The 27,887-nt window shown below is 50.3% G+C and overlaps 1 protein-coding gene across 1 annotated transcript; it reads right to left on the reverse strand.

Annotated features, from left to right (window-relative positions):
• On the reverse strand, positions 1-27,633 carry LOC149363437 (uncharacterized). The gene is made up of 4 exons (XM_089568547.1): positions 27,241-27,633; positions 26,184-26,407; positions 16,435-16,629; positions 1-1,063 (listed from the first exon to the last, which is right to left on the reverse strand). The coding sequence occupies exons 1-4, from the start codon at positions 27,631-27,633 to the stop codon at positions 187-189; spliced, it is 1,689 nt and encodes a 562-aa protein (XP_089424673.1). The 3' UTR covers positions 1-186.
• Between the last annotated feature and the right edge of the window lie 254 nt (positions 27,634-27,887).

Here is a 27,887-nt window from a genome sequence, read left to right on the forward strand (position 1 = left end):
TTGTTCATATTTTTGTTTTATTCGATATCTGTGTGCGTACGCAGAAGGACAACAAAAACATTATCGCAAAAATAACAGAAGAGAACAGCATCAGGAAAACAGGAAATGAAGTCACAAATCAAAATTATGGCCAGTGTAAGAAATGCCAGTTCTTCCTGTGTCCATATCTTTAAAAATTAATACGCCTCACCACCCCATCGAGCGACACCTGCAAAGTTTTTGGTAATCGTGCTGTTGGAGGCACTTTGTCTTGTTCCTGAACGCGTCCAACCTTCCGATCGACGTGACTCGCACTTTCGGCCACGAGTTGGCCGCTCGACCGGGTTTCGCGAAGCCACTGACCTCAAAGACGGCCTCCGGTGAGGTCATTAGGGTGAGCCGGAAGAGCAGCCTTCCACCATCGCCACTGGTGTCGTTAAGTGGCTTAGAAAAAGCCGCGTCTTCCACGCGCATAAGCTTCCACGAGAAGCATTTGCCGGGGAACGTGGCATTCGCAAGCTTGTTAATATAAGCCACCACTTCAAGGGAGAGCTGGTGGGCAGCTGCGGGGTGCTGCCCAGACACCACGTAGTGGTTTGTACACGGACAGTACTCGTGAGGTACGTAGGCATCGGCGCAGGTGCGTTCGGGCGGAATTCTTCCGAACAGGCTTAGGCCGCGAGCGGTAACAGCAGGCTTGAAGCTTGGCAGTTCGGCCAGAGTCAGAAGGGTCGCGTGCAAGTCGTACGCTGTTACGAGGCGCCGCTGATTCACTTCAAGGTTCACCGCAGCCTCGGGATATTGCCGTAGAAAGTGGCGAGGCAGCGCCAATAAGCAGGCTGGCATGTTGTCTTCCTGGCGACCCATCTCGGTCTTTCGGCTCGGCCCGAATCGGAGTCCGTGGTCGGCGAACACCAGAAGCGCGGTGTCGTTGAGGGCGCCGCAAGAGTGCGTGCTTTTCAACATGGCTTCCAGCGGTTGGTCCAGGTAGCCCACTTCGTTTAAGTCGTTGTGTGTCAGGTAGGAAAACCAGAGGTAGGCGAAAATCTTCTGGTCCCTGAACGACAGAAGCTGCGCGATGTACCTGGAAATATCACAGGTAGGAAAATATTAGGAAACTGGCACGACGCGCAGAACGGCTTAAGTCACTTGTAGAGGAAAATAAAATTGGTTGTGAGGAAAGCAACGGCACATAGCGGTCTCGCTTCTCAGTGGGCACATCAACTACGCCATGAAGGATAAGACTGAGGGGGAAGTGAAATGAGGGCACTACCTCCGTAAACTTCTTAATCTCCTCCGCCAATCTAACTTTCTCGCGCCCTTGCTAAGCTTGCCTTCTCGTGGAATCTGCTTTGTTACCATTAAGGACAAGTGGCTATCTTGCTTCCCCATTACATGCCATGCCCAAGCCGATTTCTTCCCCTTGATTTCGACTAGGTTGTCATTAATTCGCGTTTGTTCCCTCACCCACTCTGCCCGCTTGCGGTCTCTTAACGTTACACCTTAGCTCTACCCTCTTCGCTAGTCTCAACGTTTCTGCCCCGTAGGTTAGTACCGGTCAGATGCAGCTGCTATATACTTTTCTCTTGAGGGGTATTGGTAAACTGCCATTCATGATCTGACAGAAGGTGCCGCATGCGCTCCCCCCCATTCTTATTCTTCAAGTTATTTACCTCTCATGAACCGGATCAGCAGCCACTACCTCCCCTAAGTACACGTATTTCCTTACCACTTCCAGCAACTGGTTACATATTGTGAACTGGTGTTCCCTTGCGACACTGTTGAACATTACTTTCGTCGTCTGCATGTTAATTTTACGACCTAGCGTTAGGCTCTGAGTATCTAACTCATTGATCATACTTTGCAGCTCATCCCTTGAGTGAGTTAGCAATGCAATGTGGTCAGAGATTCGCAAATTACTTAGCTATTCTCGATTAACTCTTACCACGAACTGTTCCCAACCCAGGCCTCACAGGCGGTGAATAGCATTGGCGAGGTCTTGCCTCCCTCCATGCCACCCTTCCTTACTGGGATTTTATTGCTGACTTTATAAAGGTATATTGTAGCTGAGCAGTTTTATAGACATGTGCCAATATTTTCACATAAGACATTTTTTTTCTACACCCTGAATCCGCAATGCCTGTATGACTGCGCAGGTTTCAGCTGAGTCAAATGCTTTCTCCCTATCAATGAACGGTATATATAGGGGTTGGATGAACTCTGCACAGTTCTATCAGCTGATCGACAGTGTAAATATGGTCTATTGTCGAGTATCTTTTACAAAAACCCGCCTGATCATTTGGCTGATTAAAATCTAAGGTTGTCCTGATTCAATTTGCGATTACCCTAGAAAATACCTTGTAGGCAACAGACAGTAAGCTGATCGGTCTGTAATTTTTCAAGTCCTTGACGTCTTCTTTCTTATGATATAAGATAATGTTAGCGTTCTTCCATGCTTCTGGTAGGCTCGAGTTCATAAGGCATTGCGTATACAGGGTGGCTAGTTTTTCCAGCAGAATCTCTCTTCCGTCCTTCAAGATATCTGCTATAACCTGATCCTCGTCAGCTGCTTTCCTCTTTAGATGCTCGTAAGGCTTTCTATACTTCCTCCTTCTTGCGGTACGTCCCATTGCTGTGCTCTTCTGACTCTCATTAAAGTTCTGATTTTATTCGCTACTGTATAGATTTGTGCTGAACTCTTCGGCTACTTTAACTATCTTATTCATATTGCTAATTACATTTCCCTCTTTCACTCTTAGCACATACATCTGGTTTTACCTATGCCTAGTTTTCTCTTCACTGCTTTAAGGCTACCTCAATTCCTTAGATCATGGTCGATTTTCTCTATGTTAAACTTCCTTATGGCGGCTATCTTATGCTTATTTATTAAATTAGATAGCTCTGCCAGTTCTATTCTGCTGGTAGGGTTAGACGCTTTCATACTTTGTCGTTTCTTAATCATATTTCTGAATCAGGTGTCCGTTAAGAGAAATCTGTAGCGTAAGTCCCTGGCTCTGAAACAAATAACTGTTGTATTCTGCGACCTCAACTGTCATCACATCGTTATTTTTACCGCTGGAAACCAGCCGGGATCACAAGGCTAGCTGTTGCGAGGTTCCAAAAGTGTTGCCTGGCAGCCTTATGCTGGTTTGGAGGAGCGTTTTGTGACGAATTAGCCATGAATATGGCCCTGAATCTATACACATGTAATGTATAACATTTAAGTTAATCAAATTGCGACGCAGTTCAAGATCCATAGGCGGTCGAAACCCGTGATAATCCTAAAGCGTTTTCATCGTAGAGGAATTGTACGGGGGAAGTTTGAAAATAGAGCAGCATGCCCGCGAACTAATAAGTGCCACCAGGTGACTCCACGAACGAGTGTTTAAGTGGAGAGTAAATTTATGTAGTGGCGTAGGAGTACTTATATGCACCGTCGGTAGCCAAAGTAGCAAATCCACTATTAAACAACAGCGCGAAGAAGACGGGGCAACAGTAAAGACGACAAACCGAGCGCTGACTCTCAACATTATTCGACTTCAGATGCAATTTATACGTATAAACATCCGGAAGAAATTGCGCGTAAGGAAAAGGAAGAAATAGTGTATTCACAGATAAGAAAGAACGTATAATCCATTGAGCCCTCAGCTTGTGTCCAGGAATGCGAGCTGTTTACCTGTAACAACTATTGTGGCCTTGCTGATGCACTTGCCCCAGTTGTTTGCCCGGGTGAGCTACCTAAAGGAATAAGAATCAGGTTTTCCCACACTAGCCACCAACCCGACAGGGATAAAAGTAATACGTTCGCCGCCATTCCTTATGTACAGCCTTTGCCAAAAGTAACCAGGCTGCATGATTTGCATCTAGCCCGTACAGTGGAGCCTGTCGCGTTCGTTAAAAATAGACAACTTCTTTTAGCGAGTACAAACGACATACGTTTATTTCAGGTTACATGACACGACTGCCGTCCTAAGGGGCGCTCCTTGGTTTCTCTTTCCCAGCTTGCTCGGCTTGTCTTGCCTTTCGACTTGGGGCGGTCTTGTTTCGGTTTCGGTTTCGCAACGCATCCCCCCCCCCCCCCCCCCCCGCCGAAAATGGCTTCAGTCATTTTTTCCTTTTGCGTTAACTGTAGAGGATACACGAGTTGGATTGGTCTCTTGAGGGTTGATCCTCCCGGTAGTCTCAGAAGGCATGATCGCACCTTCCCTTCTCTTCCCGGAAACAATTTAACAATCCTTGGGGTCTTCCACTGCTGCCGTGGTTGAAGACTGTCGCGAAGAAGAATCAAGTCGCCTTCCTTGATCACTTTTCCTTGACGTTCGTTCTGACTCTGCACATTTCGCAGTTCCTGAAGGTAGTCTCTGGTCCACCTACGACAGAAAGCTTATGTGGTGTGTTGACGTCGGGTCCACAGTTTCTGAAGGGATATGTTGATTTGGTCATCGTCGTTTTTTCCCACGCTAGGCAGTGACGTGAGGCGTCTTCCTGTCAAGAAGAAGGAAGGGCAAAGAGGTTCCGGTTGTTCCGGTCCGTCGTATACGTGAGTTAGTGGTCTTGAGTTCAAGGCCAGCTTCAATTTCGGCCAAGGTCGTTGCTAGCTCGTCGAAGGACAGAAACTTGGCAGCGATAACTTTCTTCAGCGCAAATTTGGATGATCCGACGAGTCGCTCATAAAAGCCACCCCACCATGGAGCACGCTCTACTATGAACTTCCATTCGATTCGTGTCTTTGCAAAGTAGTGAAGAACCTCCGGTTTCCGGATAGAGTTCCGGAGGTATGAAAGATCTCGGTTGGCTTTCTTGAAGGAAAGCGCGTTGTAACTGTAGATGACTCTGGGTACACCTCTTCTTGAGATGAAACGTCTGAAGGTCATCAAGAACGACTCTGCTGTCATGTCCCTCGCAAGCTCTAAGTGAACTGCCCGTGTCACGGCACAGGTGAACAGCGTGATATAGGACTTGTACAGCGAGTTTTCTCCTTTTACTAGAAGTGGCCCTGCAAAGTCCACCCCTGTGACCTCAAAGGGTTGAGCCTGGGTCACTCGATCATGTGGAAGCGGTGCAGTAACTTCCGATGCTGGATGTGCATTGTAGCGTTGGCAGGTTATGCACCCTTTGATGATTCTTTTTACCAGCTGGCGGGCTCGTACAGCATGGTACTTTTCTCTCAACTGTACGAAAGTATCCCGTGCTCCCCCGTGTAGTATTTGGTGATGAGCTTGACGCACGAGCAATGTGGCTAGGTGATGTCGCCTCGACAGTACAATTGGATGGCATTCCTTGTACGGCTTGCCACTCTGTTGAAGTCTGCCGCTTATACGGAGAATACTGTCGTTGTCAACAAACACTGGAGTGTTCTTCAAGGGCGAGTCTGCTGGAAAGCGATCTCCTTTTTTTCGCACACTCAATTTCCCTCTCCAGGTCTTCTCGCTGAGCTTGTCGTATCCAGTATTTCTCGGCATCATCCAGTTCAACTGCCGTCAGTGTTCCTTTGTTAGTGCTCAGATGTCGTAGCTTGTTCACATATCTTAATATCCAAGCTGTCACTGGGAAGAGTTTTGTCGCACTGCTGTATCGATCTGGGTCTAACAGCTTTGGAACTTCAGTGGAGCTCGTTGTATGAAGGACTTCCACAATTCGCTTTTCTTCGTCCACTGTCGGAATGTTGCTTTGTGTAGAGAAGTGTGGCCAATTGTTTTCAGTCGCCTTCATCCAGGGCGTTCCTTCCCACCAGGTGGAAGTCTCAACAGGCTCATCAGCTGTAACTCCCCTGCTCATGGGATCCGCCGGATTCTCGGACCCGGGACAGCGTCTCCATGCCGAGGTGTCGGTAAGATGCTGAATTTCAGCCACGCGATTCCTCACAAACTGTTTCCATTGCGAAGGTTCTCCCGTGATCCAATGCAATGCGATAGCCGAGTCTGTCCAGAAATGTGTCACTTGTGGTGGTTCCTTCAGGCTATTCTGGATGTATCGACTCAGTCTGGCCGCTAAGAGACACGCCATCAATTTGAGTCTCGGAAGAGTCAGTTGCTTGATCGGAGCGACCCTCGACTTGCTAATGAGGATGCTCGAAGTTGCGATGCCATCCGCATCTGTTACGCAGATGTAGGCCACTGCCCCGTATGCCACTGGGCTGGCGTCAGCAAATACGTGCAGTACAGTTTTGATGGCAGGTTCGACTGTGTCTGCTTTGTAGCAGCGCTGCACTTGAATTCTTTTCAGTTCGGTTAGTTCCTCGCACCACCGCATCCATTTTGCGTCCAGATCCTCTGGTAGGATGTCATCCCATTTCACGTTTCTTTGCCACAGCTCTTGGAATAAAGCCTTTGCCCGGACTGTGAATGGAGCTAGCCATCCAAGTGGGTCATACAGTCTTGGTGTAGTCTTCAGAACAGACCTTTTAGTACTTGTTCCTGGCTCAGGTAGCTCGATAGACTGTGGGGTGAAAGTGAGATTATCTGTGCTGTGATTCCACGTTAGTCCTAACACATTAAGGACCCCTGGGAGGTATCCCAACTGTCTTGCTTGACAACCATCCGTCGCAAACCGTTCGTTCAATGCCTGGTTGTTGGCGCCCACTTGTGGAGTGTCATAGAGGCCGCGCTGAAGATGATCCTAGCTTCTTCATAGATCTTCAGGGCTCCCCCTTCATTTTCTGCTCCCGTTAAGAGGTCATCCACATATAAGGAATGCGCCAGCAGTGATGCTGTGTCCGGATACTCTTCTTCCATATTCTTCAAGTGATGCTGAAGAGTTGCTGTCAACAAGAAAGGACTCACTGTGATTCTGAAAGGAACTCGCTTCATTCGCAAAGTCTGCACCTCACCTGCTGGTCCACTCGTACCTGGTTTCCTGTGGTACCACAGAAAGCGCAATGCGTCTCTGTCGTTCGCTCTTATCTCTATTTTTAAGAATGCCTTTTCCATATCTGCCACCAAGGCGATTCTGCTGCTCCTGAAATTCAGTAGCAGTGCGACAAGGTTGGCTGTCAAATTCGGACCACTCTCTAGGTTTTGATTCAATGACTTTAACTTCGGTCCATGCGAAGAAGCATCGAAAACCACTCGCAGTCTTGTGGTATTGCTCGTTTCTCGGAACACTGGCTGATGAGGCATGTAGTAAATCAGTTTTCCCTGTTCTTTTTCTGCTACTGTCTCAGCTATGTCTTACATGCAATACTGTCTGATGACTGCGTCGTAGGCTTCCAGGAATTCAGGATTTCTTCGAAGACGGTTTGTCAGCTGGGACAGGCGTTTTTTCGCAGTCTCCTTGTTGTCACTAAGATCTATGTTTTGCTTCCAGGGAAGGGCTACCTCGTATCGAGATCCACTACGCCTGATATTGGCTTCGAAAGATTTGAGTAGCTGTCGCCCAACACAGTCGTCGTTATCCATGACTCCGATAGACTCCAGGGTCCAGAAACGTTCTAAGCAGTTCATGGTCTCACTCTCGGCCAATGATATGCGAAGGGAATGGTTTGCATGCTCTGTGAGTCAATTATGTTTATTCCTACAGGTACTTGAATGCACCACCCAAATGCAGTCTCGACTGCTCGGAGTTTTCCGTCTAGCTGCTTGCTTCTTCCAGTCACAAATTCCCTGTAATGCTCTGCTCCGATGAGGAGGTCGATGTCACCTCTTTCGTTACCGCAGGTCCTGTCGGCCGCAGCCAACGGTCCAAGTAGTTCCTTGGTCCTGTGTTCAGGAATCGGGATTCGTTGTTCGCATATGATGTCCGTCTCAAGAACTTCGATCTGTTGAATCTTCCTGTTTTGTGCGGTTAGCGACACCAGCCCTCTGTTAAGTCTCGCTCTGACTGGTGCCCACCGAACACGCCAACTTTCAAAGTTTCTGCTCCAAGAACTCGACACCCGAGTTCTTTGGAGGCTCGCTTCGTAATGAATGAACGTTGCCTTCCGCCGTCAAAGAGAGCACCTAAGTATACCGCTTTCATATCACCGGCACACAATGCCGTTGCCGTTTGTAGCAATACTTCTCGTTTGTGAGTTTCTTTCACTGCAGATCGCAAATTCACTGGGACTGTTGTCACATCGGTTGCATTTGCTTTGACTTTCGGATGAGTAAATTCTGGGTCGCACATTGCTGTCGCATGCCGCCCTGCACAGTTACCGCATTTAATGCTGCTTCTGCATTCGTTAGAACGGTGATTTGTTTTCATGCAGCGGAAACAACGTATTCCCAAACGTAGCATTTTCTTCTATTATTCTAACGAAATGCCACAATGGCAGGCTGCGGTTTCGTGGTTATTCTCCCTGCATAGAAAACAATGATCTGTTCTTGCTGATTTCTGCAGTACAGCAGCTGATGATTTAAATTTCGTTCCAGTGCTCTTCTAGTAACTCCCAGTTAAGTTTAACGTCTTCAGCATTGACACCTGGTGCTTCTTGCCAGTACACTGCTGTGCAACCAGATTCTCGGGGCTTTGCACTTCAATCCTCAGAGAGTCAAGTAACTTCGAGAATATAGACGGAGTACCTTTTGTAGCTGTTTCTGTCGGCTGCCCCGGTGCGTCGTCGCTCCGCAGCGCAGATCCAGTTTGTTCCGTGTTCTGTGTTGACGTTTTGAAGGTTTCTTCCCTCGCCACGGCTCGGTGAAACTAGAGCAATATTTCTTTCGGCAGGGCGCGCTGTACGACGGGGTAGAGGAGCGTGCCGTAGGTCTCCTGTTTCTGGCCGGGCGCCTCCAGCCCGCGAAGGCGAGAGACGAGGACATCGTACAACCGTCGGAGGGACCGTATGTCTTCGGCATTTCGCACCGGTTCAAGGTCCAAGAGCTTTCGCATGTGCGCTTGTACGATGGCGTCCTCAGCGCCGAAGCATTTTATGCGAAGCATACTAAAATAGCCCAACCCAGCTCCTCGAGCGCGGCGGTGTCGTTACCATTGACCTTTCGTGACCTCCATGTCATACCACGTGATTCGTGACGTCACAGCAGATGAAAAACGGGGGCCCAACTCGCGCCGTCGCGCGAGGCGTCGTGACCAAGGATGACCACGTGGTGCGTAACGTCACAGCAGATGAGAAACGGGGGCCCAGCTCGCGCCGTCGCGCGAGGCGTCGCGACCAAGGAGGACCACGTGATGCGTGACGTAACGACATAGGAGAAACGGGGCCCCAGCTCGCGCCGTCGCGCGAGGCGTCGCGACCAATGTGTTTCCTGCTTCTGCCGCTAGGTGCGCTGTAGTGAACACGTGATGCTGGAGCGGCGGTATACAAGGGGGTGCGCCTGCCTCTGCTACGCGTACACGGGATAGAGATGCCTCCTGGAGACAGGGCTGCTCGTTGGAATGAGAAGCAAAAGTTGCGGCGTGCTACAGAGACTGATGAAGAGCGTGAAGAACGTCTAGCCAAGCGGCGCGCTCGATATGCAATTCGGCGACAATATGCTTCGCATCTGACTAGGCTTAACCTAAGCTAAGCCTCAGCCATTTTTTTCAGCAGCAAGATGGCGTCGCCATAGCACTGCGATGTGGGGGGAAGGCCCTTGATCGTTCTTGCTGCTTCGCCAGTCAGAACGGATTTGAAGTACCCCAACTTGTCCAAGGTCGTTAGCCGATCGTTCTTGTGAATCATTTGCTCGTACTGTTCCCAAAATTCTTGCCAGGACACATCTTTCCCGCCAAACTTTACGAGCTCTAATTTTGGAAGCTTCACCTGGCAGGTCGCGGTTGCCGCCCTGCGTTGTTGCTTGGTGATGGCTCTTCTTTCAGCTGCCTCTTTCCTTGGATTTCCTTGTCGTCATACTCGATGGTTTCGATATAGTCCTGTTCCGCTTCTTTCGCTGGCAATAGCGTCTCAATAGCGGAGTTAGCTTCGTTTAGACGGGTCTGCAGAGAGCTCATTCTTGCCAAAAAGACACTGAGTTCCTTTTCGTTGCCCGTGCGGCTTTTCATGCAGGAGTCAATTTCCGCAATGAGTCGAGTCACCTGTGATTGGACAGCTGATCTCTTCGCTTCGTGTATGTCCATGTCGCTGCACTCGGTAGCACTGGGCGGCGGCTTTGGAGTCGAATGGGCTTTTTCTTCGTTATTCGTCGCCGTAGGTCGCATCCAGGTAGTCGTCTTCGTTAGGCCTCGGGGTATATCCCGGGTTTCGGCACCAGCTTATATTATGTCGCGTTCGTTAAATATAGACAACTTCGTTTAGAGAGTACAAACGACATCCGTTTATTTCAGGTTATATGACACGACTGCCGTTCCAAGGGGCGCTCCTTGGTTTCTCTTTCCCAGCTTGCTCGGCTTGTCTTGCCTTTCGACTTGGGACGGTCTTGTTTCGGTTTCGGCTTCGCAACCGAGCCCTTACAGCTTCCCTGAAGTTGAAAAGGTCGTTAAAGGTAAGGACTGCGGTCTTCTTACCTTCCAACACGTTTTGATCTTTAGAAAAGCCACAAGGGCTCCACCATACAAGCTAGAAGCAAACCACGCAGCCTGGTTACTTTTGACAAAGACGGTACATCGCTTCTCGCATGGGTTGTATAATGTGGCGAAGGGGTATCAAGTTGATGTACTTTTGTCCGGTCCCTTTAATCTGGCCCGCATGTGTCCAAAGGTGCATCGTAAGCTGGAAGCCCCGAACCGAGGTGCTCGCAAGGGTCGTACCATACGCCATGAGAAGCAGTTCGTTGTGTCAAATGAAGGCCTAGTGTATCAGATCAGGTTGTCATGCGGAGCCATTTACGTAGGCCAGGCTGGACAATGTATGAACACGGCCCTTCGGGAACACAACAAAAATGGCGAAAGTAACCACCCGGATTCCCACATTGTCAAGCACTGTCTCACGTGCAGCGGGTGCTCCCCCTTTTTGAACACACCTATAGTATTGCATACACACAGCAATAAGACCACGCGAGAAGCTATGGAATAATGCGATATCGCAAAATACCCGGTCAAGTGCATCAGCAAGGCCACAATGGTTCTTATGGAAAAAGAGCTCGCATTTCTGGACACAAGTTGATTGTTTGGTTTGGTTTGGTTTATCGGGTTTAACGTCAAAAAGCGACCCAGGCTATTTGAAACGCGGTAGTGAAGGGCTCCGGAAAATTCGACTACCTGGGGATCTTTAACGTGCACTGACATCGCTCAGTACACGGGCCTCTAGAAGTTCTCTTCCAAAGAAATTCCGCCGCCTCGGCACAAGCTGAGGGCTCAGTGAATTATATATGTTGTTTCTTATCTGTGACTATATTATTTATTCCTTTTCCTTATGTGCAATTTCTTCTAGATGCTCATGCGCATAAATTGCATTTAAAGTCAAATAAAGTTAGTTGAGAGCCTGCGTTCGTTTTGTCGTCTTCACTGTTGTGCCCGTCTTTTTCGCGCTGTTGTTTCATAATGAACCGGTACCAACTCGCCCAACTCACCCTTCTTCTATAACAGTTCCGGCCCGTGCCACACTGCGTGGGCGCGCCACCTGACAAAACAGGCGAAATCCTAGAGACCCGTGTACTATGCGAGGTCAGTGCACGTTAAAGAACCCCAGGTGGTCGAAATTTCTGGAGCCCTTCACTACGGCGTCCCACAGAGCATGAGTATCTTTATGACGTTAAACCCCCGTAAACCATCAACTTCTGGTTTCCAGGCCGGAGCAGTGGGCTCAGTTCGAGACCAGACGAGCTTTATCAGATGGTGTTATGCCGGGAAACCCGCCCGGATTCCAAATCTGCAGGCCGCAAACTTTCTGCTGCGAACGTCCCTTTGACAAGCCCTAGTGCTGCGCCGTAAGTCAGCGGGGTCTCAAGGAGAAGCATCGGCGAGCAGCGTGCCTGGACACGTCGCTGGGTGCCAGACTACGAGGCGCCGCTTTCCCTTTCCACGGGGCGTCACCGCACACGGCAAAATTAGAAGCGGGTGGCCGGCGCGGTCGCTGGTTGGTCCTTTCGGACTGCCGTCGAGTGCTGCCTTCGGATTGGACAGTTGTGAGTGACCGCCGTTCCTCAGGCTATAAAAGCCCCACCGCTGCAGCTTGGGCAGCAGCTACAACTACCGGAGTGAGAGAGTGACCGAGTGACCGACCCACCGTGGTCGAGTGCTGCTCACGAGTGGAGTCGGATGGTGTGACGCGTTGGTGTCTCGCTGTTCGTCGCTGTGCGAGAACAGTCGCGTTGTGTAGCTCTCGGCCCCCGTGCCGATGTTGAACTATATTATGCCCTGTACATAATGTATAAAGCGTTTTCTTGATCTCACCGACGCCGGACTGGGAGTCTACGCTACCGCCAGGAGAGCTGGCAGCGCACAGCCACAAAACGGGTGGCGAGCGCTACGGGACCACCTCTATGGCACAACATTGGGGATAGCGGTGGGATGCCCTAAAGTCACAACATTGGTGGCAGCGGTGGGATGCCTAAGTCACAACATTGGTGGCAGCGGTGGGGTGCCCAAAGTCACAACATTGGATGGCAGCTATGGGATCGACCGACATCAGCAACCTCGGCGCGGTGAGTGCCTGAAGTTTTGCTCAAACGCCAGACTTTCTCTAACACAGGTTATGGTAGCTTAGAGAAATTCGGTGTAGCATTGTGTTAACCTTGTGTGTTTCAAGCCTAGGAAGAGTGTTTTGAAAACCAAGGGATGCTGAAGGGGAAAATAAGGCAGTGTGTGAAATGCTTGCGCGTGGCTAACTAGTAGTGATATAGTAGTGTACGGCAAGTATTTTCTAAAAGTGCAAACAGCAAGAGGCCACTGTGAACGATGGAGGGTTACAAGGTCAAAGAACTTCTCCAAATTTGTGAGGAGTTGGGCATTGATTTGGGCCCAGCAAAAAGAAAGAATGCGATCCTTGAGGTCATGAGAACCGAGGACGTGACGGCTGAGGAAGCCGAAGAGGCCTGGGCTGATGTCATTGAACGGCGCGAGCGGGAGGAAAAGAGGGAAAAGGAACGTCGCGAGGAGAAAAGGGAAGAAGAGGAGAGGCGGGAGCGCCAGGCGCTTAGAGAGCACGAGGTAAGAATGATGGAGCTGGAGCTGCTCGAAACCTCGCCAACGCCTATTCTTGCTTCTACAACGGTTCCATCTAACGGTCCAAGAATAAGCGACCAACTGCCGCTCATGGTCGTCGGCGAGGATAGGGATAGATACCTCGAGAAATTTGAGCACGTGTGCAAGGGTAATGACATTGAGGCTCTAATCTGCGGCCCAGAGCGTGGCTGTGAGTCACATAACGGTGACGCTGAAGCGCCAAGCCAGAGCGCAGCGTTAGCTGTAAAGTTGCGATGCTACAGAGATTACCGCTGCGATCCTGAAAGATGAAGGCGTAGCGCCAAGATGTAGACCACAGGAGAGCGAGCAGCTGTTCTCTGCGGAAATTGAGACAGGTCGCTCTGAGTGCGCGACGGGCAGTGGCGCACCGATAGCGCCAACTGAGAGTTCGATTGTAGGCGAGGAATGCTGCTCAGCGCTGCATCGAGACAAAGATCAGCTTAGTGAAGGTCAAACTCCAGCGTCTTGTGATAGACTGCCGGAAAACGAGCTATTGTGCTCAAAGGAAACAGCACCGAACGGTTCGTCAGCTGAACCGACGCCTGACACTGCTAGAAAAGCGCAGGTTTTGTGGCTGCGCGAGGAAAGTCTTGCTCGGGAGGAGTGCATGAATTCTTCAAGACCAGATTTTGCTGGTCAGAAGAAGGCTGGTAGCTTGAAGGATGAGGGCACCGAAATAACCGGGGAATCGCACAACAGATCCGCTAGGGCAGTTCCCAAAAAGAGGCGGCGTAGAAGAAAAACCATTGTGAAAGGTTGCGCTAAAAAGGGAAAAGTGCGGAAGAAGCTTGTACGATCGAGGGCCGGCAATGTGCGTAAGAGCCCGAAGTTGTCACCTTGGAGCCCAAGAGTTCGCAGGCGTCGCGTAAAAGGAAAGCCGATTCACCAGGCGCAGCCTAGTCTAAAGCGTACTACGCCGCTGTGGAAGAACCGCAGAAGAATTCCTAGGATTCGGGACGGGCGTGATGGACTCCTGAGAAGGGTGCGCGGTCGCCACACAAAAGAGCGCCACAGTGCACGCGCTAGTCAGAAAGGGAAACGACATGAGTGGGACCGAGAAAGGAGGAAGCGCCCCTCTCGCTTTCGGCCTTCCAAGCGCTGCCTAGGCTTTGGACGCATGTCGCGGAGAGGCGTGACTAATCAGCCCCTCAGCTTCTGTGAAGCGTCGGCTGGTCGAGCGGCCGTCCGACCCCGACCGCGCAGGGCGCGGCTGAAGTTTGTGGATTCTAAGAATACATCTTTCTTGTATTTAGTGTTTGTTTTTTTGGTCATTCACTCAGATGTAAAAGGAAAGATGGAGGCAAACCAAAATTTGAGCTTCGGACTTAGAAACGAGCCGTATTGTTTCTCTAGCCTGATGGGCAGAGTGATTCATGGTTTCGGCGGGTTAGCTTTGCAATCGGAGCCCGTTAAGGTGACGTGGGACTCGCAGGAAGAGAATGCGTTCCAAATGATGAAACAAGCCTTGAGCGAGCCATAAGCCGGTTCTAACGGCACCAGACTTTCCGAAAGGTTTCGTCTTTGAATGTTACGCGAGCGATCGCGTAATGGGAGCGGTGCTATGCCAAGAAGATGCTAGCGATCATGAACGACCAATTTTGTATTTGAGTTGCAAACTAAGTTGTAGGGAAGAGGCAGAGGAGAGAGAGTGCGCCTTCCTTGTGTGGGCAGTTCAGAAGCTGGCTTGTTGTGTCTCCGGTTCTGAGTTTGTTGTGGAAACGAACCATTTCCCTCTAGCCTGGTTAAGTAACATTTAGTCTAAAAGCGGTCGTTTGCTGAGGTGGAGCATGACCCTCCAGCAGCACAATCTCGTTGTCCGCTATAAGAAGGGAAGGTTGAACGCGAACGCCGATGCTCTAAGTCGTGCATTCTAGGCCTCGCTTCTTTCAGTGACCTCCTCGTTACTTACCTTCTCTCGCTTTGGGACAAACTATCATGTTCGAAGGAAGAAAGGGGCAAAAATGAATGACCTCATTTGCTTCCTCAGTAGTGTGTCTTCGGTCCAAATGATTTCAAGGGGACCAATCTGATTTTCATCATTATTGCTGATTATTAAGTTCTCCTGCTATTTTGGTGTGTGGATACTTTGTAAAATGGTTGTTTGAACCTTGTGTACCAGATCGTACACATGCCTCTTGTTGCAGCGGGAGAAAAAGTGGTCCATCAATTTAGTTAAGTTGATTTGAATTATGGCTTCGTCTGGTGTTTGATGGGAGACAGAGGGCACTTGCTTGTGTTGGGTGTTGCCTTTTGCCGGTCGGTTTTGTAGTCTGCAGAACGACCAACCATGACCAGTGGCGAGAAGCAAGGGGATCGGAACGACCTCAGCGAAGCTGGTCGAGGTGCCTTGGCGATAACGAGGTGAACACAGCTCCTGGCCTGCGAGTGGGACCTGGTGCTCGTGAAGTTATCAGGACGGGAACTTGGAAGAGCCTGAGAAGATGCGCGCCAGGCATCCGAGCCACGTGGAAGCAGCTCGTCTTCCCGGCGCCTTATCTGATGGCGGGGGTGCTGTTATGCCGGGAAACCCGCCCGGATTCCAAATCTGCAGGCCGCAAACTTTCTGCTGCGAACGTCCCTTTGACAAGCCCTAGTGCTGCGCCGTAAGTCAGCGGGGTCTCAAGGAGAAGCATCGGCGAGCAGCGTGCCTGGACACGTCGCTGGGTGCCAGACTACGAGGCGCCGATTTCCCTTTCCCCGGGGCGTCACCGCGCGCGGCAAAATTTGAAGCGGGTGGCCGGCGCGGTCGCTGGTTGGTCCTTTCGGACTGCCGTCGAGTGCTGCCTTCGGATTGGACAGTTGTGAGTGACCGCCGTTCCTCAGGCTATAAAAGCCCCACCGCTGCAGCTTGGGCAGCAGCTACAACTACCGGAGTGAGAGAGTGACCGAGTGACCGACCCACCGTGGTCGAGTGCTGCTCACGAGTGGAGTCGGATGGTGTGACGCGTTGGTGTCTCGCTGTTCGTCGCTGTGCGAGAACAGTCGCGTTGTGTAGCTCTCGGCCCCCGTGCCGATGTTGAACTATATTATGCCCTGTACATAATGTATAAAGCGTTTTCTTGATCTCACCGACGCCGGACTCGGAGTCTACGCTACCGCCAGGAGAGCTGGCAGCGCACAGCCACAAAACGGGTGGCGAGCGCTACGGGACCACCTCTATGGCACAACATTGGTGATAGCGGTGGGATGCCCTAAAGTGACAACATTGGTGACAGCGGTGGGATGCCCTAAAGTCACAACATTGGTGGCAGCGGTGGGATGCCTAAGTCACAACATTGGTGGCAGCGGTGGGGTACCCAAAGTCACAAGAATGGCGACCCAACGCAGAGTAGCATGGTTTGGGACTTGGAGAGGTGGGGCGTCTGTTACTTCTGCCCCCATGGTACCTTTGAGACGGCAGCTTGCAGGCCTAGCTGTGTCATGCAGGGAAAAGCATTAGTCTCATAGAGGCAAACTAACCTAATAATAGAGCATGTTGGTGTCTTCCACTTGAGGAAGAGTGCGCTGGGGTAGTAGTCCGCAGGTGCCTCCCTGAACCCGCTGTGTACTGGGTACCAGAACAATCCCTCGTCCGGTCTTTCCTCAAGGAACAGCGTCAGGTACTGTTTCTTGTTGTACACGGACATCAGGTGGGCCAGTCCATCGAAGTGACCCCTGCATATCAGGGCAAAAAGGGTAATAATTGGCCTCAGGAAATGGAAGCTTGCAAGGGTGGAAGAGCGGGCTAGTTGGTAGTTCATCTTGAGGAAAAACACAGCGCACTCCTAAGACACGGACAAAGAAAGGCAAGACGATACAGTGCTGTATCGTCTTGCATTTCTTTGTCCGTGTCTTAGGAGTGCGCTGTGTTTTTCCTCAAGAGGAAATGGAAGGACCGCCATACCTGGGAGTGTCCGGAGGTGAATTAATGAATATTTTGCCTGGATGAATTCAAGAGCCTGTCGCAGCCAAACCAGTGGGCATATTCCAATATCTTTCCCGATTTGGTATATTCCTACTGTCAGCTCAGACCGCACCACGTAATCCGAGACCTCGCGGAGGATTCGCATCCGGAAGATATGGTCACATCTGGCCCGCTTGAAAAATGGGAAGCTGTTCTCGCTAGCCCGGACCCGGACGCTCAGTCCAGGGCCACGGCAAGTGCGCAGGAGGTCGCCGACAGACTTGAACTGCCAGCCACCTGGAGCGGCTCATGAACCCAAGACCATCACTAACCTATTGCTGGCAATAAAGGTTTCTCTCTCTCTGTGTTTGTTTGGCCGTTGCGACATTTTGCCTAGCAACGAGGTTCAGTCACTTTGCTACGCAGGTACTGGGAAGCATTTTATGATTGCATCTGCACTCGACCTTTTCCCTGATTCATCTCTTCCCATCTGGTGTTTCCCTCGATGATAGGATAAGTAGATTCTCTCATCGGTTTTCTGTCACCCTGCAGGTGTGTGAAAACTGATGAATAACAGGAATATTTAAGAAACCCTACGGTCTCAATTTAGAATACAGCCCACCACAGAATTAACACGAATTAAGGAGCGTTTGGTGTGGACTGCCGTCAGCGCCACGAAGCGATAGCCATCGGTGCGAGATAATACTCCCGGCACGTTTACGGCGGCTGACGATAGCTAGTGCGCAGCTCGCTTTGACTGCTTTGTCGCTTTTGCCTGATCGCCGCGTGGACAGCGCGTTCGTCGCGGGGATGTTCCTGCGCATTTTTCTCGCCGCGGCGGCCTCCACGCCCCCCCCCCCCCCCCCCCCCGCATCGTGCTTCGCAGTTTTCGTACCGCCGGAACCAGAAATTGCGCGCCAAGCTGCCGTAATTCGCATCAGCTATCGTCAGCCACCGTAAACATACCGAGTGCATTACCTCGAACCCGATGGCAACCGCTTCGTGGCGCTGACGGCAGTCCTGGCCGTGCGTTCTGTATCGTATCGTTTTCGTATCGTTTGTTCCCTCACCCACTCCGCCCTCTTCCGATGTCTTAACGTTACACCTATCATTTTCCTTTCCATAGCTCGCTGCGTTGTTCTTAACTTAAGCCGATCCCTCTTTGCTAGCCTCCACGTTCCTGCCCCATAGGTGAGCACCGGTAAGATACACCTGTTGTACACTTTTCTCTTCAGGGATATTCGTAAGCTACCATTCATGATCTGAGAGAACCTGCCATATGCGCTCCACCCCATTCTTATTCTAAGCACCCCATTCTAAGCAGTGGCTTAGCTCTGGTTAAACCTGCAGGGTTGCGAAAGCAATGAGGCGAGCGTGAGAGGCGATGGAGAGCGCGCGGCAGCGGCCCCGGCACGCTATAGCTTTGAACCGCTACTGCGCATGCGCAACTGGCGATCGCTACGGCGTGATGGGACGCGAGACAGAGCCGCGCGGCGCGCATGCGCAGAAATCCATTCGTCCGGCCTGCTGCTTGCGAGTAGCGGCTACGCCATAGAGTTAATACGGGCTACGCGCTGTGCAGACGACGCGCGCGGTGCATTCTGGGTTCGCGGCTTCGACGCGCCCGGCGCAGAATAGGCACATGTTCCGTTTCGACGCCAGCACCGTAGGAGCGCGCCGAAGACGTCGGTGGTCAAGCGGCGTCGGAGTATAGAGAATCCCGCTTTGGCCAGCGTGACGTAGCAGTGCCGCGCGCGCGCGTGTGTAACGTCGGAGGAGACAGCGAGCTGAGGTCACTCGTCACCGACAGCGCGCCTCTCAATATGGTGACGCATGAAAACGTAGTGCGCGGACCGACGTGTGAATCGGCCTTTAGGCGCAGCGGCGGCTCCTCGAGGAGCAGGGGTTCTACGCAAGAGGACGCAAGAGCAATTCACGCAAGAGCAATTCGCCGACATGCATTTTATGTGTAGCATATTGCAATCACTCAGTTCAGCCCTTGGGCGCGGCCGGGCAGCCACCAAACCATGTGACGGGACGTCACGACAGCCGGAGGAAAAGCTGGGCCCAACTCGCGCGGTCGCGCGCGGCCGCAGCCTCCACCTGACTCCCGCTCCCCCCGCTAGGGGCGCTTCGCCGGCGCGTGACGTCATGGTGGAAAAGCTGCTGAGAAAATCGAGGGCCGCCAAGCAATACCTCGCGCAAAAAGACCGCGCAATATGCAACGCATTCTTGGCTTAACCAAGCTAAGGCTGGGCATCTTTTTTTTATGCGAAGCATATTACAATAGGTAACCCAAGCCCTTCGTGACGGTTACACGCCGTGCACACCACGTGACACAATGACGTCACGACAGATGAGAGACGGGGCTCCATCTTGTGCCGTCGCTGCGGTTGCACGCCGTGCAGACCACGTGCTATGGTGACGTCACACCACGTGACACAATGACGTCACGACAGATGAGAGCCGGGGCTCCAACTTGTGCCGTCGCTGCGGTTGCACGCCGTGTGAATCACGTGGTATGGTGACGTCACACTCCCGCGCATTTCGAACGCGCGTTCACACTCGGTGTAGGTGAAACGCTCGCTCCACCGGGCAGGCGGACGCGGCTTCCGTGGCAATCCAGGCGCTCACCCAACGCGCGTCTCGGGGTTAGTCGGTGTTCCGCTTTAGCCATGCCGTTGTCTTCCCCCACGACGAAGGCTTGTAGTGGTTGTGCTAAAATGACCAAGTATTCAACCAAGGAAAGCCATGTATTACCAAGCCTAGCCATCAATATGCTTCGCATCTGACTAGGCTTAACCTTAGCTAAGCCTCAGCCATTTTTTTTTTATAACAGCACCGCCGCAACCCTATCTTAGTAAATTCCAAACATTCCATTGAATGCCACCTCTAAAAATCAGGTTCGGGTCGCTTGTTTCGACTGCCTCTAAACCCGTTTCATGCATCAAGTGCAACGCTGGGAAGGCCACGGAAGTAGTGCGCAAAAAAAAAACATAGAGGTGCATCAGTCCGCTGTCTTTTGTGGCAGTGTGGTCTATCGCGTCGCTCAGATAGTTGACAGGCAACTGGGGTGGGTAGGTTCAAATCCCGCATGGTGAAACTTTTTTTTTCGCACATTTGCTTTTCATCGCAAGTTGAATTCTGCGTGATTTGAATGAGAAATCTCGTTTTGTTCAGAATCGCTTGAATATTATGCCGTGTTCTTAAATGAACTGCATTCATCTTTCCATTTGATGCATACCGCGTTTATGTTAGCTGTCCGAAATTCGTAGTTAGTGAGCTCTTCCCGGCTTTTGGTCAGCAGTGACGGTTTTCGAGATTCTGCATCATTTTGACTATACTTTTTAGATGCACGCGAGAGATTTGTGTGAAAAGATGACGTTCATTCGTCGGGTTTAATTAGCGCATTGGTGAGTTCTCCGCCGTGGCCCGATTAACAAGCGGCCGTCTGCAACTTTCGATTTCGCCGTTGCCGAGGAACGCACTCTTTTGTGGGTCCCTCTTAAGGTACCTGGCATGCTATGAATTGTTCCGTGCAACCGGTTAGCGGCAGATCCAGTCTTCGCCAAAAGAGTCTGGGACCGACTTTGGCGGTGTGCTGTAAAGTAGTCCAAAGGACTTGGCGAGAGCAATTATTTTTTACTGATCGCAAAGTTCAGAAACAAGATGTCTGTTAATTTAGAAATATGGTTTATCATACAGGCGCGCCGAGAACATATTCTAGACTTCTTAATTGCCTATTTTCTGACTGTATATGTGTAACATTCTTGTGCATATCTGATATTCTTTTGTTTTTGATAAGGTTTTTCGTTCTTGACCAAACCACGTTTTCCTTTGTCGTTGAAAAGAGAGCTATATAACTGGGCTATTATATGCGGCAAAAGAGCAGTATATTTAAACTGATGGGTCCAATTATTTTTACACACACCACCTCGATATAGCCTGTTTTCCCGTGTTAAGTGTTAAATTTAGAATATAGTGTTGATTCACACAGTGACAGAAAATAGTACTGCCTCAAGAGTTGCAGATTTGGGGTTTAACGTCCCAAAGCGACTAAGGCTATGAGAGACGCCGTAGTGGAGGGCTCCGGAAATTTCGACCATCTGGGGTTCTTTAAAGTGCACTGACATCGCACAGTACACGGGCCTCTAGAATTTCTCCCCCAAAGAAATTCGACCGCCGCGGCCGGGATCGAACCCACGTCTTTCGGGTCAGCAACCGAGCGCCATAACCACTGAGCCACCGCGGCGGCTGGTAGCATGTGCATTACACATCAATTAGAAGTCAAACAATTTCCTCGATGGCACTTAAATTTTGCTCGGCTCATCAGAGGAGGAGTTGAACCAGTCAGAAATGCTGAAGACAACCGGTTCAATTTCAGCGTCAACAATTATATCGCGTTGCCATGCTTCAGCCCCAACTTGCTCTACATGAACACAACAGTTTTGCCAGTTTTACTGGCTTACAGAGGCCAGTGCTTCCGGCAGGAGCATTTCCACTTCAGCCAAAGTGAATCATTTGTTGCGATTTGCGATGTATCCCTTCGCCTCGCTCCAAACAAGTTCAATGGGATTGAACTCGCAGTGATACGGTGGTAAACGAAGCACTTCGTGGCCATGGGTAGGCGCCATGGTGTCGATGCGGTACACAACGCTGTGTGTGTTTACCGTTTGAGAAAGCTGCAGCAGTTCTTCCCTCACTGTGTACTGTGACCACGGAACACCTTTCTTTGTGAGCCAAAGCTGAATATCAGCTTTGCGTGTAGACTTGGTAGGTCCTTTTTCAAGAGCCATGGTATGATATGGGGCATTGTCCATGACGACAATGCTATTGGCCAGAATGTTTGGCAAAGCTTGTCGGTGAACAACTTCTCACAGTAGTTGCCATCCATATCAGAGTGGCAGACAGCCTGGTTTCGATTTTTTGCTCTGAAGAAGTCAGCAGCATCTTCCACGAATCTTGTTGCACTGCTCCCAGCATGTACAAGAATCAAACGGCCCCCTTTGCCCGAAGGCGCAGCCAATCCCGTTGTTAAAACTTTAAAGAAGGCATCCTGAGATCACTTCACAGTCTTGTCCTGCCAGACGTATTCGTTTGTGTGCCCTGCTTTGACCCATGCTTCATCTAGATAGATGATGCACCCGTAAATGCGAAACAACCGAGTGCACGAGTTAATGCTTATAAGTAAAGAAACACACTGCACCATGCAAGTACGCAACGCACTGCAACAAACACACTACTGGCCACTGTCTCACAAACAGCCGCTCAAAGACAATCGAGAAAAAGAATTATCTCGGCTTTATTGCTCCCTTGTTCGGGCTTATATTTCGCGCCCCGGGCGCCATTTGGTAGCCAGTTTATATTCACTGTGTGTTTGCATGGGGTACTTGACTAATTCGGCAACATTTTTTTTTTTTAAGAAAGTAAGTATTTATTTAGCATAAAACATGAAATACAAACAGACAATTTCAGGGACCCAACAAAATTTGTTTAAGGGTCCCGATGAAATCTGTTCACTTGTGGCGACTGCGAACAATAATTGCCAACGTTCGCAGCAGTAGCGTCAGTAACTCGCACCACTGGAGAAACGGGCAGCTTACGGCGGCTGTTTATTCGTTCCTACGGTGACGGCGAGATGGCAGTACACATTGCGGTGCTACGGCATTTTTGGCAGTTTTGTTGTTTTTGCTTGCCGCACAAATTGGGATTTAGCGACTAAATATGACCCATGCAGACACGTGCCCCACCCAAATGTAGAGCAAAACTGGCCGTGAAACGTCACCTCTACGCAAAAGGTCCGCAAGAGGAACGTGGTTAAGACGATTTCTTTTAAATGTGTCATTCTGAAGCAGCCCTCACTGTTACGACTACGAGGTTGCAACGCTAATGTCAAGCTCTATGTGAAGAAAATAAGCAAGGACCGACTCGTACCTGCCCTGTTCTCGGAATTCCTTGATCGCCCGCAGGCACCTGCGATGCCAGGCAATGATGTCACTTCGCTCGATCAGCGCAAGGTTTCTTTTTCAAACATGAATCCGATGTCCATCATCAACCTCCACAACGTCATTTCCATGAAGTTCGGCAGGTCGTCGTCCTCACTGACAGCCTTTAACACACAGTTCAGTGTTGGGACTTCCCTCTTCGCGTACACACTGTGCACTTTCAGACGAATGGCATGGACTGTGAAGCTGTCATTCTTGACTTTTCGCGAGCTTGAAATCTTCACGACGCGAGGTGTTTTCTTCGGAGACGCCAAAGACCCACACACAGACGCTCCTCCTTGATTTTGGCAACGGTATAGGGAGACACACCGGTATCCTCGCTCACAGCACTCAGCACTTCCCGAACAGACTTCTCCGGAAAGCAGATCCCGGAACGAGAGTACACATTTGCAACTACTTGCTTGGCGTGCCTTGACAGCTTGGATGCACTAACCTTCGAGAAAAGCGTACAGGACAGGTAGCGGGGGCCGCTGAGCAGGACACCACTTTCACAAAAGTGACAGGGAGCCGGACGGAAAGAGTAAACACGGCGGCCAGGGTTGCGGAGACAGCGCAAACGCGAAATGGAAAAATACGACAAACGCAAAATATAGAATCAGAGATCTCGATCGATTCGCTCGCAATAATAACGTTTTTTGTCACGCTGATGACAGATGTATTATCCACGAAGCTTGCCGGCAAATCATTTGTTATTTTTCGCTCACCACAAGCAACGCACTATTTTGTGTCGCGGATGCAGGTTGCGCAAAAAGGAGCGCTAGCTTTGGCAGCGCTGCACCTGATGTAAGAAAAGGTGTATAATTAACGTCAGGGCAGAGCTCCTGCCTTCATTGCGAGCAGAAATGCGATATGTTCGTAGCCCGGGAATTTTACAGCGCAGCTCTTTGCCATAAATTGCCAAATATGTTTTTGCCAAAAGGAAATGGCGTAGTATCTGTCTCATATACTTCGGTGGACACCTGAACCGCGCCGTAAGGGAAGGGAGGAAGGTGGAGTAACAGAAGAAAGAAAAAGAGGTCAGTACTTTGGCGCCCGTTTCTGTTCCGCGGCGTCGCCGTCGCCGTTGTCCCTCGTAACCAGCAGTGGACACCTTAAACGCGCTTTAAACTGCGAAACCAGTGGAGCGGGAACTAGGAAAGCAGAGGGAGGGCGCATAACTGTCCTCTTAAAGAATTCAGGCGCCACTTTACCGATCTAAAAGTGCGCGAGGCGAAAGCCTTATCATGCAACTTCGAGCGCACGGCCGTTGGCACACACTAGGCGGCTATAGGGCACCATGGTTTGGCTAGCCATGACTATTTGGATCCCAATTCATGACTAATTAGTCATGACCCATGACTTACTAGTGATGATTGGTTATTGCTAACTAGTCATGATTGGTTAATGATTGGCTAGTCAATACTAACCAGCCATGACAAACCAGTCATGATTAGTCATGACTAACCAGTCATTAACTAGTCATAAGTGCTCATGACTGGATAATGACTAACTAGTCATGACTGCTTAATGACTAACCAGTCCTGACTAATCAGTCACCAGTCATGGTTAGTCATGGCTAACCAGTCATGACTAACCATGACTATTGGCTAACCAGTCATACACGGCTGGTAAAGACAGTATGAGGCATTAAAGGCTTTCGCCTTAAAACAGTGGACAGCTCAATCGTGCTTTAAGCTACGTGGCTAGCGGTAGTGACAGATGTGCGCTGCATGCCTTGGCATTAACAAGGTTGTGGCAGAAACGCGGCACTGAAGCCATAGGCCGTCGGCATTCATTGACGTTAGCATTGAAAACGTTTCACACTGCGATGACTTTCAGAAAAGCAAGTGCGCATAACTGCCTCCCTGGATCAGTGTACGCCTAAATCGTGCTAATAGGTGCGCGAGGCGATGATAGAGAGATGTGGGCTTCAGGCATTGACAACGTTGTGGCAGAAACGCGGCACCGAAGCCGTAGGCCGTCGGCGTTCCTTGGCGTTGGCGTTGAAAACATTTTACACTGAGATCATTTTAAGGAAAGGAAGGGCCTATAACTGGCATGGGTGCCTGAATCGCGCTTATTGGTACGTGGGGTAATAGAGAGAGATTTGGTTTGTATGCGTTAGCGCTGACAACGGTGAGCGAACTCTTGCGATCAACCTTTAACTGCCACCTGCCAGGGTGGTAAGGCGGGCGAGGACTTTACTGCAGCTATAAAGAAAAAATTGGCGGGGGCTTAGCTTTGGTTAAGCCTGGTAGGTTGCGAAAGCAAAAGCGCCTGCGCATGTTCCATCGCGGTGGCTCACAGTGTTTAGGGTGCTCGGCTGCTGACCCGAAAGACGCGGGTTCGATCCAGGCCAGAGCGGTTGAATTTCTTTGGAGGAGAAATTCTAGAGGGCCGTGTACTGTGCGATGTCAGTGCACGTTGAAGAACCCCAGGTGGCCGAATATTCCGGAGCCCGCCACTACGGCGTCTCTCATAGCCTTAGTCACTTTGCGATGTTAAACCCCGTAAACCAACCAGCCTCCAACTGAAGGAACGCAGTGCGCCGCTTCTGCAGATCACGCGTGGCTACCGACCGCCGCTACGCGATGACTGAAAGCGTCTTGGAACGCAGTGCGCCGCGTCTACAGGTCACGCGTGGCTACCGGCCGCCGCTGCGCGACGACTGAAAGCGTCTTTGGTAATTTTTTGTATATTTTGTTTTCGATGTTGTTGCGATTGAGAGAAATAAAACAATCTACAGATGGCGTGACGTCACAGCGGCAGTAGCGCCACAGGTGCACGGCGCGGCGTAACTGCAGCCGGGCTATCTGAAGGAGCGAGTTGGTCGCCCATATTCAGTCCGGTAAAGGTCAAACGTATCTGCGGCCGGGTCACGCGAAGGCTTGAAAGTGCGAGTAGTATTGCTTCCGCAATGAAATTGAAACTTCTTAGCACTTATGTGGGGGAACAACCCGTTCCTTTCGCTCGTAACGCCTCCCATGGCTCTGACAACTTCGCGAAATACTTGCTGAGACCTCGTCTTTGAGAACCGGGCATTGGTGCAGCAAGTAGAGCATATGTTCATCTATTTCTCCGACCGTTAAGCTTCCTTCATGACAAGAGCTGTTAGTGGAGTGTTTCTTGAGGAAGGAATATAAGTGAAAAATAACAAGTTGTCTGTAATTATACGTTATTACATACAAGAGTTGCTGGAATTATTTACTGAATCTATCGAAAAGCTCAAATAGCTGATGAGATGCGCTCAAATTTCCAATCAGGAAGAGACGTAATCGTCGGCAATTTTTTTAAATCGGAGAAAATATTGTGCAACAAAAGAGTATCTTCTATTACCGTACCTGTTTCCAACGGATTCCCTGATGGCGGGGCCCGACTTGCCCGTCATAAACGGTATCAAGTTGGGGAATGAGTTGAGTCCGACCTTGTTGTATCCCCGGAACTCATAGGCTTTCAGCGTCTGAGTCAGGAAACGTCTCGTCCTGGGCAGCTGGCGAATGGTGTTGAGCCTCGAGGTGGCGTCCAAGCCGACAATGACCACATTCAGCCGCTTGTCGGTTGGTTGGTTGGCCTCGAGTAGAATGGCACATACCCACTACGGGGGAGTGGCCAAGACACAGGCGGTGAACTGTTGGAATGATTAGGAGCTTGAGAGGAAAAGGAGAATTAATAGGGTATAGGCTGACAGATTGGACGACGCAACGAAAGGGGTCCTGTTAGCTGGGAGATCGAAGATGGGAGGACGGCATAATGTGCAGATTTGAATGCAACATCTGGAATGGTTCAATTTTGTATTGACTGAAAGAGAGGCAGAAAAAATAAAAAAAAAATATTAATAAATTAAGAGATTGATAATCAGAAAAATGAAAACAAAAAGGGGGAAAAATAAATAAATAAATAAATAAATTAAAAAAAGTAAAAAAATAATTAGCATGGGAGTCGCTGTGTTTCTAAAAGAAATTTTTGAACTGCACAGCGCGCACTCCTGTTGCTTCGTCCAAGCGAAGTAGCGCCAAAGGAAAGAACAACCTCAGTGGACACAGGCAGACCCAGCTGATGAAACGGAATTTCTAATAGGCGCCTCCTCAAAGAAGAGAATCGGCGGCAGAACAGCAGGAAGTGATCCACTGTCTCAGGCTCGGCACAAAATGAGCACAGTGGAGAAACCGCCAGACCAGATCTGTGAAGGTAGAAATTTAGCAGAGGAACTCGGCATCGCAAACGCGTGAAAGAGACCTCCAGTCTGCGCGAACTCCAGTCTTTGCTGCTCCAAGGGTGCAGAAGATGCTTGTATTCGGGGGATGAAGTAAGCGCCGAGGCTGAAAATTCCTGAAATATTGTGTAACTGCGAAACCTCACCGCAGCTGTATATGCCTGTATATGCTTGTCGTTCCCAATTGGCCTGCCTGTACTCTTCTTTTTCCTCTTCGGTATCAGGAAGTATTGTGAAAAGAAGGCGCGGCCGCGGAAAGATCTCTTATTGCACCATAGGGAGATGTACTCGGCCTCGGTTAGTGGCTCGCCGAAAGCGACACGGTGCTGAGGCCCCAGAATGCTTGTGTCGTCGGGAAAGGGAGCGCTTTCATTCCTCAGCACTTCGGCGTAGAAACAGGCAATGTCTTCGGGCTTCAACTTATACCTGCTTGCCAAGAGCGCTTCGTCGAGCACCGGAACGTTGTACCCGCTGAAGTGGACGACCGTGGTGTCCGTGCGGCAATAGCTGTCGTTCTCGGAGGTGCTTTGGTAGAAAGGAAGTGTAATCGGGTGGAAGGGGTCATAGTTCGGAACCATGCAGCCGGGCGTTTCAAATATAAATGATCTGTTGCTGGACGGCGCCTCGTCTTGTGAAGGATAAATGAAGGTCCAGAGGAGAAACGGAAGTAGCAGGGACAAAATTAGGAAAAACATGCTGCAGGGTCGAAAGACTGGCATAATCATCCGCATTCTGTTTTCGCCGTCTTCTTCGAAATGGATAACGTGGTAGTGCACGTGGCCGCGTTCGCGTGAATCGGAGCACGTAATCGTGTACGAGCAGCGCACGTGAG

Source organism: Amblyomma mixtum, chromosome 2, assembly GCF_055824585.1.
Source record: "Amblyomma mixtum isolate Tamu chromosome 2, ASM5582458v1, whole genome shotgun sequence".
Lineage (NCBI taxonomy): Eukaryota > Metazoa > Arthropoda > Arachnida > Ixodida > Ixodidae > Amblyomma > Amblyomma mixtum.